General features: G+C 46.5%; 1 protein-coding gene across 19 annotated transcripts in view; it reads left to right on the top strand.

Moving 5' to 3' along the window:
- Positions 1 to 10,295, top strand: part of LOC118360127 (E3 ubiquitin-protein ligase HUWE1-like) — an 82,342-nt gene extending 72,047 nt beyond the window's left edge. For 15 of the 19 annotated variants that reach the window (XM_052482486.1, XM_052482482.1, XM_052482491.1 and 12 more), the window contains 16 exons: positions 87 to 178; positions 458 to 614; positions 1,259 to 1,395; positions 2,437 to 2,650; positions 2,928 to 3,145; positions 4,023 to 4,125; positions 4,844 to 4,993; positions 5,259 to 5,504; positions 5,777 to 5,894; positions 6,151 to 6,291; positions 6,462 to 6,749; positions 7,012 to 7,117; positions 7,701 to 7,818; positions 8,155 to 8,336; positions 8,854 to 9,044; positions 9,404 to 10,295. In XM_052482486.1, coding sequence (XP_052338446.1) covers positions 87 to 178; positions 458 to 614; positions 1,259 to 1,395; positions 2,437 to 2,650; positions 2,928 to 3,145; positions 4,023 to 4,125; positions 4,844 to 4,993; positions 5,259 to 5,504; positions 5,777 to 5,894; positions 6,151 to 6,291; positions 6,462 to 6,749; positions 7,012 to 7,117; positions 7,701 to 7,818; positions 8,155 to 8,336; positions 8,854 to 9,044; positions 9,404 to 9,506 — 2,564 coding nt within the window. In that variant the 3' untranslated portion in view covers positions 9,507 to 10,295. Of the gene's footprint in view, positions 1 to 86; positions 179 to 457; positions 615 to 1,258; positions 1,396 to 2,436; positions 2,651 to 2,927; positions 3,146 to 4,022; positions 4,126 to 4,843; positions 4,994 to 5,258; positions 5,505 to 5,776; positions 5,895 to 6,150; positions 6,292 to 6,461; positions 6,750 to 7,011; positions 7,118 to 7,700; positions 7,819 to 8,154; positions 8,383 to 8,853; positions 9,045 to 9,403 lie in introns of all 19 variants that reach the window. The other 4 variants (XM_052482484.1, XM_052482494.1, XM_052482493.1 and 1 more) reach the window with 3 other exon arrangements.
- The last annotated feature ends 1,901 nt before the right edge of the window (positions 10,296 to 12,196 follow it).

Here is a 12,196-nt window from a genome sequence, read left to right as displayed (position 1 = left end):
GTGTGTTAATGTTTATCTACGTGCGCCCTACAAGGTAACACACCATAGCGGAAGAGAGTATTGATGCGTGTGTTTTGTCCCGACAGGGAAGCATAGAGCGACCGTGCTCTGTGTTGAAAGTGACACCAAGCTGGCCTCCACTGGACTCACTGAGAAACAACTACAGCTCTCTGTCGAGGTACTGAATGACCACTAAAACAAACACTGGTTCCCTAACTGCTGAAGCTAATCGTTCTCTACGTGGCTAGATGCATGTGTTGGTGTAACAGTTAGGGAAACTTACACCAAGTCACTTTTAGGTGCCCAGGCACAAAGGTCAATTCATTGCTGCGTCTGAAATGGCACCGTGTTCCCCCTACAGTGTACTCCTTTTGACTAGAGCCTAGGAAGTTCCTCCTGGTTTCAGCAAGTTTTCTTCCGTTTGGAACCTAATGAATAACACTCTTCCCCTTCCCAGGTGCTGACCAGTCACTCGTGTTCAGAGGAGGGTCTGGAGGATGCAGCCAACATCCTGCTCCAGCTGTCCAGAGGAGATGGAACCACCAGAGACACTGTGCTCCGTCTGCTGCTGAGTGGTGCTAGACACCTGGGATACACACTCTGCAAACAGATTGGTACAAACACACACCGTGCTGTCTACTAGCCTCATGGGCTAGACACCTGGGGTACACACTGCAAACAGATGCCTCCGTAGACTACTCAATACACGTTCAATGTGTTTTTATTCAAAGCCTGAGATAGCTGACGCTACTAATGGGTGCGTTTGTTTCATTGTCACTTTAAGATTTGACTTAAATGCCCAGTAGAATCAAAAATCTGTTTTTAAGTTTATGCCTATTCACCATTAACCAATTAAAAACAGTTCTGTAGCAATGAGGTTTGTGCAGTGGGCTACAGGCCCAATACATTATCACTGCATATTGGCTATGCTTGAGTTTCCCTGCCAACGTTGTTATTCTCAGACCATTTTGAAATTATATTTCATATTTTATATATTGTAGGTATATGAGCCCACTGGTAATAGATAATTTGTTGTATTACTTGAGGCACAGCTGAGTGAGCATAATAATAAGCTTTTTTGGGAGGAGGGGGGTCGAGGAAATGGTTCAAAATTGGAATACTTTGCCTTCCCGGCGCTGCTGAATTAGTTGCACTTACAGCCAACAGCACGAAACAGAAAAACAAAAAAAATTGGTACGCAAAGGCTTTGTCGTCAACCGGTTGATGACCACTGGTGGTCTTCCCCTCTCTCCTCTAGGCACATTATTGGCTGAGCTGCGTGAGTACAACCTGGAGCAGCAGAGGAGAGCCCGGGCCGACGCCCAGTCACCTGACGCCCCGGCCGAGGACACTTCCCTCTCTGCCAGGCTGAAGGCCGGCAAGCTCTCTAGCAGGTGAAGAGAGAAGTTCGGAGATGGCTAGGGGTCAGGGGTAAACTCTAGTAGGTGAAGAGAGAAGTTCTGAGATAGTCAGGGGTTAGGGGTAAGCTCTCTAGCAGGTGAAGAGAGAAGTTCTGAGAGCCAGGGATTAGGGGTAAACTAGCAGGTGAAGAGAGAGGGGGTCTGGGGAGGAAAATAGTACCAGCTGCATCTCTGGACCCAGATTAAGCCCCCTCCTAGTAGGGCCGGGTATTGTGATACTCGTTATTATCGTGTAAAGGGAACAAAACGTCTTAAGGAAAACAGCCTCAAGTTATAGCACACAATATTTTAGATACAGAAGGTTTTTTAAACGATCTAAGAGTTTGGTCTGCTTCGTGTTTTAATTTTTGTCCTGGAAAAAATATTGCTGTACTGGTATTGTCCTAATTACTAGACTAAACATCACTTTACATTTCAGAGGTAGGGTTTTCAGTTAGGCCAGTTTGCTAGACACAGATTAAGCTAAGTGTCTATTAACTCAAGTAGCTACATAGTAGGACAAGGAAGACTGTGAAGTGATTACTTGTAGAAGGATTTCAGTATCTTGAGGCTAAATGCACAGTATTAATGACAGTATCCTGTTGGAGCAGCCTTTTAGAGGCGGCTTTGTGATTAAGTTGACATTTAGCTCTCATAAAGACACGGCTCTCTGGAGATTACAGTGTCATGTTAATGGATAGTCATCACTGTTTCTCTCCTAGTGTCAACTTGACCTATTTAGGTTTGGTTAAATACAACACACACTTTCAGGTGGGAGAATAGAGACCCACACGGTGTTAAGAAATAGGAAAACCACAAAGCAAGGCTTGAAACGGAAATAATATCTTTATTTTAGTTTTACATGGTCATGATGCTCAAAAAGTTAAGAAATGCAAGGCGGCAATTGTAACATTTCGTTTACTCGACAATCCGTCTGTCTGATCATTTAAGCCACAACTTTTGCCTGCTACTCTACCACTGGTCTGTTTCTGTATAATGACTGTACTTCGCCTTGTCGCCCGTCCTCGCGTGCTGGCGGGGGCGCAGGTTCGACGGCTCGGAGAGCGTGGTGATCGTGGCAGCCCAGAAGCGGACGCTGGGCGGGCGGGAGCTGCAGCTGCCCTGCATGTCCTCCCTGACCTCGAAGACGTCCACCCAGAAGTTCTTCCTGCGGGTTCTGCAGGTCATCATCCAACTCCGAGAGGACACGCGCCGCGCCAACAAGAAGGCCAAGCAGACCGGACGACTAGGTTAGACAACCGTACACTACTACACACGCTCCCACATACACACGGCAAAATCATTCATAGGAATGGCTAGAGTCATCAGTCTGTTCATTTTGGAAATGATATGAAAAATGTTTGTTTTTAAATTAGCAACAAGTTTTTAAAAAAAGACATGACTGGTTGACAGCTTTCTCTGGCAAGGTTGTTATTTTCCTGATTTTAATCAGGAATGTCAGCTTCTCTAGTCTAGATTTTCTCTGCTCTGGGTCAGTGTTATGTAACTTGTCTCCTGTGTGTCCAGGCTCCACCAGTCTGGGCTCTGCCAGCAGTATCCAAGCAGCGGTACGTCAGCTTGAAGCCGAGGCTGACGCCATCATCCAGATGGTGAGAGAGGGGCAGCGGGCACGCCGCCTACAGCAGGCACCCCCGCCTTCCGCCTCTGTCGCCGGATCCTCCGTGGCTGCCTCCCATGCCCCCGCCGCTGCCCCCCCTGCCCCCGCCACGGCGAGCGCTGCAACGGTTAGCATGATGGGCCGCAACGCACGCACTGACCGACTACTGCTGCTTCTGAGCAAACATGACTACATGCCTATTGATCCACACAAGCACACATTTGTGTGCTGTTGACTAAATGATGCATACTGACTACATGCTTATTCATTAGACCTGGGTTCAAATAGTACCAGATGTTTTTTCTTTTGCACTTTTAGCATTGGTTCCATTCTATCAGGCACGCTCATTCAAGTGTAGCTGAAGTATTTAAAAGAAAGCAAATACTGTTTTAACCAAGGTCTGATTTACATTCATACTCACCATATGCTCACACTATCGATTACATTTCCATGCATATTGATCTTACTCCAAACACGGATACCGACACACTGCTACTGACACCATCGGTGCATTTGAAATCAGCCTATCGTACAGCCCGCAATCTCACACCGACAACCTCCATACCGCTGACATGATGAAAGCTGAAAACAGACTGAGATGGGAGATATGCCAAATATCCACTGCATTCAGTATTGGAATGACCAGACAGGCTAGAACAGATGCTGAAATTATTTGGAAGGTTTCAAATAGTGTTTGAAGCCAGCTCTGGAATGGAGGTGCTGCCTGCTTTCTCTACTGTATGATGTGATGAGGTCTGTATTGGCTAGCTGTCATGGCTTCATGCTTCGAGCCCCCCTCCCAGTCACCCCCTCTCTGTCTGCAGGTTTATGAGGATGTCAATGTCATCATGCATCAGCATGGTACACTAATTTTTCCAGTGAACTGTCTGCCATTTTATATTGATCACATTTCTGTCTCTTTCGCTCTTCCCATCTGCCTAAATATTCCCTCTCTCTGCACCTACTTTTGTCATCCTACCCTCCCCCTACCATTTCTTCTCCAGTCGGAGGTAGGGTCAGTGTCGGAGCCCCAGGCAGCCCAGAGGGATGAGTCTCCCATGGATGTAGACCAGCCATCCCCTCTGGAGCAGGACCTTGCACCCCTGGGTAAGACTGCCGTTAAACTACAGCAACACTAATCACGTAAAGTTTTTCCTGTGTTTTGTATCATATTGTACAACGGCCGAAGAAACGAACACTGTTAAATTGTGAAAACATTTGATCAGTGTTATTTCCTGCTGGTTGAAAATCTACACCGGATCTTCTGATCAGCAGGTTTGCATGGGCGGTACTTTCGTCTTTCTATGGTGATGTCACCATGCGGTAAATTGGTTAATTGACCAATAACAAAAAGTTCTAGACCTTTCTGCCAATAACAGCTGGTTTTCCCCTCCCGCTCAGACCATTCCCAGACAGTCTTAGTGAAATTACTGCTTGAGGAAGTTCTTATGCTAAAAAAAAACATTTTTGCCCATTTGAATGGAAATGTATTACAGTAAGGTACTTAATGTCGATATAAAATGGCTGCATTGGGCCATTAACCACAACACACAGTGGGTGCGTTCCAGGACGTCTTCAATTGCAGTCACACTGCACAGATTATTACATCTCATAACACCTGAAGATGTTAACGTCTCAGGACCCATGTTCGATAAACGATGCATCGTCAGAGATGTGCGGCACAACTGCTAAAAAAAATACGACCTGGAATGCAGCCAGAGCCAATCGAACTATAAGGTAAATACCATGGTATAAATACCATGGGTATAATTTGACATGGTTCAGTTAGTCTAACGTGTGCTTTGTATTTCCTTCTCTTATGCAGATGAAGAAGGCAACGGCCAATCCGAGACAGAGGAGCGTCTCCCAGACCTCCCCCTGCTAAGCGAGCAGCTTCTGTTAGACGAGCTGTGGGACATGCTCGGGGAGTGCCTGAAGGAACTGGAGGAGTCACATGATCAGCACGCTGTTCTGGGTATGTGTTAACCGTAGTAAACCTCAAACTGTTTTACTACACCTTCCTGGGTGCTATATGTTCCTCTCCCTGAACCAATGTGCTTAAAGTATAAGAAGTAGTGGTATTGATTGTACACTCAGGCAATGAAACATTGGAACTGGGTTTTGTTAATAGCCACAAAATGGTAAAAATACGACTTTTAAAAATGAAAATGAGTGTTATTGGACGAGTTTGGGTACTTGAATTCAGCAGTCTACTCACCCTCTTTCTCTCTCTCCCTCAGTTCTTCAGCCGGCAGTGGAGGCCTTCTTCCTGGTCCATGCCACAGAGAGGGAGAGCAAGCCCCCCGTCAGGGACACCAGGGAGAGCCAATTGTCCCACATCAAAGATGAGCCTCCCCCACTGTCCCCTGCGCCCCTCACCCCCGCCACCCCCTCTTCTCTGGACCCCTTCTTCTCCAGGGAACCCTCCTCCATGCACATTTCCTCCAACCTGCCTCCCGACACACAGAAGTTCCTCCGCTTTGCCGGTGAGTTTTGGGACTGGAGAGCAGCGATGGGAGGGTATAGCAGGGGGTGACTCATGTATTTCCCTTGCATCCGCTCTCCTTCCCGGACTCTCAAAACGTTAAAGGAAAGCAGATATTTTCCTTCAGTGATTTCCTTGGTGACGAGGAGAGGAGACGTGAGGAGTCAAGGAAAATGTTGAGATTCAGCCTGAATCAAGACCTAAAATGCGACTGACATGTTTCCTTTCTTTCTCTCTCCCTTTGTCTCTCTCCCTCCTTCATTCCCTCTACAGAGACTCACCGCACCGTGCTTAACCAGATTCTGCGTCAGTCCACCACCCACCTGGCCGACGGACCCTTCGCTGTGCTGGTCGACTACATCCGTATCCTCGACTTTGACGTCAAGCGGAAGTAAGGAAGGCTTCTTTAGTGTTAATTAGGCACCCAATGGAAGACAATAGAATGAAACCGGGAGGGACATCCTGGACTTGTCCAATGAACAAGCTCTAATTTTGTATTCCGTTGCAAAACACTTCCAATACAGTTGCTTGCCCTAATGAACACAACCCTGATCGCTCCAGGTCGAACACTGGTCCTTTAGGTGGAACGTGTGTCTCATGATAACATTGTAGGTTCTTTCTTTATTAATTTCACTCCCTCCCTCCAGATACTTCCGTCAGGAGCTGGAGCGTCTGGATGAGGGTCTTAGGAAGGAGGACATGGCTGTCCACGTCAGGAGGGACCACGTCTTTGAAGACTCTTACAGAGAGCTGCACCGCAAGAGCCCCGAGGACATGAAGAACAGACTGTAAGGAACGGGGGTCTCTTATTTCCTCTGTCTCTTATGGTTTCTGTCTTTCTCTCCATCTGTCTATTTTTTCATGTCCCTCTCTTTCTCTCTCTGTTCTCTGCCTGTTTCTCCACATGACAGAATGACAGTCAAGTGTACTGACCTACATTCCCCCCCCCACCTCCCAGGTACATAGTGTTTGAAGGGGAGGAGGGTCAGGATGCCGGAGGTCTGCTGAGAGAGTGGTACATGATCATCTCCAGGGAGATGTTTAACGCCATGTACGCCCTGTTCCGCACCTCTCCTGGCGACAGGGTCACCTACACCATTAACCCCTCGTCCCACTGCAACCCAAACCACCTCAGCTACTTCAAGTTCGTAGGTCGTGTGGTGGCCAAGGCCGTCTACGACAACCGACTACTGGAGTGCTACTTCACACGCAGCTTCTACAAGCACATCCTGGGCAAGAGTGTCAGGTAGGGGGGCTGTGGACACACACACACTACTTCACACGCGGTTCCTGCGCCTTACCTCTCGGCTGCAGATACAATGACATGTACTCAGTATAACCCTTCATCTGTGAACTGTTGTTCAGTTCAATACCACTTTTTATTTTGTCCCACTAAGGGAAACGGTGTTCAGATCATTGAGATGTACTTGTACGTAGCAAGAGATGTTTTGTTAATTTGTGGAGTGTTTCAGTAGTTGATTTAGCTGCCGGTGTTATGTTGTTCTCAGGTACACAGACATGGAGAGTGAGGACTACCCATTCTTCCAGGGCCTTGTCTACCTGCTGGAGAATGATGTCTCCACTCTGGGCTATGAGCTGACGTTTAGCACTGAGGTACGTTCGTGTGTGTCGGTGTGTGTGTGTGTGCGCTCGTCTCTTTTATACTAAAGGAACATTTCCAAAAGGTTCAACTTCACATTCATCATGTCCGGCACTAACCCGACCCAACGCATGTGAAAATTGGGCTCTGTGTTAAAAGGTTTTCCCAATGGCATCATCTGGTGTGCATCATGTGATTTCAACCAATTACGAGTAGGCATTGCCAACTAATTGGTTGAAATCACAAGATGACATTGTGAGAAAAACATTTTTTTTAATACAAAACATAGAAACGCGCCATTTTCACATGCGTTGGGTCGGGGTAGTGCCGGACATGATGAATGTGAAGTTGAACTTCTGGAAATGTCCCTTTAACAAAACTCAGAAAACTGCTAATTATGCGACTGAGTGCCTCAAGATAGGCAAGTCTCAGATTTTTTATAACTTAACAGATGCCAGCCATGACTAAAAATGACCTTTTTTTTATCTTTTCGCTTTCGTCAGTGAACCCCTCATGGATTCGATTTAATTCTGTGGCGGCTCTGCTGAACTCTCTCCATGCTCTCTCCTTCCCTCCCCCTTTCTTCCCCCCCTCCAGGTCCAGGAGTTTGGTGTGTGTGAGGTGCGGGACCTGAAGCCTAACGGAGGCAACATCATTGTCACCGAGGAGAACAAAAAGGAGTACGTCCACCTAGTCTGTCAGATGAAGATGACTGGTGAGAACCCGAGACAACACCAACACATAGAAACCTGACACATTTATCAATCTAATGTACTTTCGAAGGCCCTTTTTACATCAGCAGTCGTCACAGTGCTTTACAGATACCCAGCATTTAAAAGTACATTTGTGAACATCCAGTCAAGCACCCAAATTAGTAATATACATATTGTATACATGGTATACATTTATTAGAGTTAACCTTGTAAAATAGGCGCATACATTGTCAAATGTTGCACGGCTGAAAGTCTTGTAGTGAAGTACTACTTGTGTAAAATGGTAGCTTTGTAAGTGTGTTAGTCTACACGGTCACTCCCTCTTCCTCCTCCTGCAGGTGCGATCCGTAAGCAGCTGTCAGCCTATCTGGAGGGTTTCTACGAGATCATCCCCAAGAGGCTGATCTCCATCTTCACAGAGCAGGAGCTGGAGCTGCTCATATCTGGCCTGCCCACTATAGATATAGACGACCTCAAGGCCAACACTGAGTACCACAAGTACCAGTCCAGCTCCATACAGGTAGAGACACACCGAGTACCACAAGTACCAGTCCAGCTCCATACAGGTAGACACACACCGAGTACCACAAGTACCAGTCCAGCTCCATACAGGTAGACACACACCGAGTACCACAAGTACCAGTCCAGCTCCATACAGGTAGACACACACCGAGTACCACAAGTACCAGTCCAGCTCCATACAGGTAGACACACACCAAGTACCACAAGTACCAGTCTAGCTCCATACAGGTAGAGACACACCGAGTACCACAAGTACCAGTCCAGCTCCATACAAGTGCATACAGAGACATAATAGACACAAGGGTCGTATTCGTAAGAGCAAAATTTAGCAGCAAAATCCCTCCCTTTTGCAGTCTGTTTTCTGTAGTTTAGTGCATGGTGAATACAACCCAGTACCAATGATGTCACACATACCAGATGGGTCTATTGGTTGTATTATATACTATGCATTAATATTGGTTGTATGCTACTGGTCTGTGTAGTGTAGGTGTGACCCTGACCGTTTCTCACCTCAGATCCAGTGGTTCTGGCGGGCCCTGCGTTCCTTCGACCAGGCGGACAGAGCCAAGTTCCTGCAGTTCGTGACGGGCACGTCCAAGGTTCCTCTGCAGGGCTTCGCCGCGCTGGAGGGCATGAACGGAATACAGAAGTTCCAGATCCACCGCGACGACCGCTCCACCGACCGCCTACCATCAGCTCACACCTGGTAAAGTAATATACACCCACACAGCTCACACCTGGTAAAGTAATATACACCCACACAGCTCACACCTGGTAAAGTAATATACACCCACACAGCTCACACCTGGTAAAGTAATGTACACTCACACGGCTCACACCTGGTAAATAACACAAGTGTACACACATAAAAAAGTCCTTTGTCTAGGCTTCATGTCCTCCTCAAAATGGTAAGTAAGGAAGTGCTCTTATGTTATCTTCCCCTGATGTTTTGAGGGGAAGAGACACTGGAGATTCACCCCATGCATTCATGTATTGAGTGAAAATATCCAATCTATTGTTGGTTGTCGTTGATTCCTGCCTAACCTCTCCTTCTCTCCTATATAGCTTTAACCAGCTGGACCTCCCAGCCTACGAGAGCTACGAGAAACTGAGACACATGCTGCTGCTGGCCATTCAGGAATGCTCAGAGGGATTCGGACTGGCTTAGACCTACCCACACTGAGACTCTTAACATATACATACGATTTATCTTGCCTACTCTGAAAGATTGAAACTGATGACACACAGACGCACCATCATTGACATTACTGGGTGACTTGTTGGGAAAATGGCCTCTAGACATACAACTGGTTCCTAATCCATATAAAGAAACAGACCGACCAGCAGCGTGGTATGATGGACTGACTGACTGATATTACTTACTACACACAGAGCTTCATGTCAATAGACACACAGACCTGTACCTGGTATGTGTGAATCTCCCTCCCCTCCCATATTAAAATGGCAGAAACCTGAGAGGGAGTGAATTCAGAGGATAAAAACATGGACTAATATAAAATACATTTTCTCTGTTTAGTTTGATTTCTCTGTACAAAAGGTTTGGGAGTTTATGTTTAATCTTTTTTGTTCTTCTCTGGCTGTGTAAAAAGGAGAAGGTTGTTTGTGTGTCTGAACAGGATGGTTATAAAACCTTTGGGGGAAAATGTTGGTTGTTTCTTGTTTGCGAATTTGTGACCTCATAAGCCTTGAAGATGGGGGAAATGTTTTTATGGGGAAAGAAGGAGAAAAAAAGAAGTTTTGAAGAAATGCACTTTTCAAAGTTGTGGCATTTTTATGGAAGGATGGTCCAAAAAAAAAATGAAGAGAACAAGTGAAGAAAGCAGATGATAAAGAAATTAACCACAAAATCTAGAGTATTTTTGGCTATTAAATCGCTGACCCAGCCTTGAGCCTTTGAATCAGTGAAATAACTACATGAATAAATGCATAAAATTGAGTCCCATTTGTCTCTTTTAACATGGTTTTTACCAATTCTTATATGTAACCTATCTTAGCAGTCATCTGAAACAAACTATAGCCAATCATACTATACCATCATCATAAAGGTCTTCTAGTCTTCTATTAGTGTGTCACTGCACTGATGCAAATTGGAGACGATTGTTTCATTATGTGGATTATCTCTTTCTGAAGATTGGCCATCCTTTGAATTGTGTTTTGAGATTTCCCTGGGAGATCAAATTGAACCAGTGATGGTGAACCTTTCCAAAGATCATGAATGTGTCGAGGTGTGGGACCAGTTGGAATCCATCCTCACAAGGCCACGGAAGTCAACACTCCACAAGCAGATAAAATTGCAATTTTACACATTTTGTAACTGGTTCATTGGCATAAGAGGAAAAACTGTTATTTTGGGTTGTATATTTATCATGCTCCTCAGTCCTGTCTGGCCTTTGCTGTGTGTTAGTGGAACAGGAAGGTTGGCTGTGGAAAGGAAAGAGTGGAGCAGCACAGACCAGGCAGCGGGAGAACAGCAGTGGGCTGACTTCGCCCGGAGCTGTCACCATCTCACATCAGCCCTGTCCTGGCTTGGTTCCAGATCTGTTTGTGCCGTCTTCCCAACTCCTTTGGGCATTGTCACGCCGTGATGATGCCCAGAAAGCACAAACAGGTCTGGAACCAGGCTAGCTCTGTCCTGTTCAGACGGGCTGGTGCAACTGGATATGACAGAGTCCTCCAGCCACAGCTGTGTTGTCTTTACCCTTGATCATGTCACACAGACAGTGACTATATGCCTGCAGTACTACTGATCTGCAGTCTGGGCCTCATCTCAGCGCCACACTCACTGCTGAGAGAACTGACAGGACCAAGAGTCTGATATAAACGAGTGACTTCAGAAGTATGGGGATGGGTGTTTCATTTATGCTAGAATTCTAGAATCCAAGACCATACACTTGGACAGACCGAGTGACAGTGAGTGGAATTTTGATTGGGGCATTTTGTAATATCGTTATAATTCATTCACCCATGAAGGTATTGATGGGCAGCATCACTCTAGGATTCATCATGCGGTCCTCTGGAGATGACCGGGACAACCACAAATGCAATCTCCAGTGTGGTGTCACATTTTGAGCTGGTTCCTAATGATTTTCCCATCGACTCAGTGATGCGATTGTGACGTTTTCCTCGTCAGCCCGTGGTCAGAAGGACAAGTGAAGAGGAGAGAGATTGGTCATGTGGTCTGAGGTGTCTGGTGGTCCGACTGAATGTAATCTGGTCCACAGGCAAATAGCACACAAGAAGTGTCTGGCGTGTGAGACTAGACCGCTAGCCACCTGGACCTGGACCTAGCTACAGTTGGCAAGGCTGTCAGGAATAACAACATCAACCCAGGAAAGGGACGGATGGTCAGCCTGCTAAATTGAAGCAGTTATCTCTTGAGTAGCCTAATTACACCATCCACCCCCATCTTTTTGAAGTGTGCACTTGTTCACTCAAGCACTCCTCTTCAAGGGCTAAAAGTGTTGGACTGGTGTGAGACATATTGCAGATACTCAGTCTTTACCAATCCAATGAATGCACTCGCCCCTAAATCCTTGAGTGTGTGAGTGCACACTTTGGGGAGAAGGGGGAACATTGGAATTGAGCTCATTCCTGGCATTCCTCTCACCCCACCTCCCTCCCATCCTTTTCTTACACCAAGGCACTGTCGTGTTGTCACATTTCTCTTCTTCCTCTCTCCCGTTACCTGGCCTAGCGTGGAAAATTTCCCATAGTACTTTGTACGCTTCTAGGGAATCCCCACCCCCCCATACAGCCCATCCTCTGCTGGCTTGTTGGAGTCGGACCTGTGTGTTTGTGTGTCCCCACATGTCTGCCTGTGTGCTCTAAGCTTGCTCT

The sequence above is a fragment of the Oncorhynchus keta genome, chromosome 27 (assembly GCF_023373465.1).
Source record: "Oncorhynchus keta strain PuntledgeMale-10-30-2019 chromosome 27, Oket_V2, whole genome shotgun sequence".
Taxonomy (NCBI): Eukaryota; Metazoa; Chordata; class Actinopteri; order Salmoniformes; family Salmonidae; genus Oncorhynchus; species Oncorhynchus keta.
The sequence above is the reverse complement of the archived record's forward strand: the minus strand, read 5'-3'. Positions and strand labels throughout refer to the sequence as shown.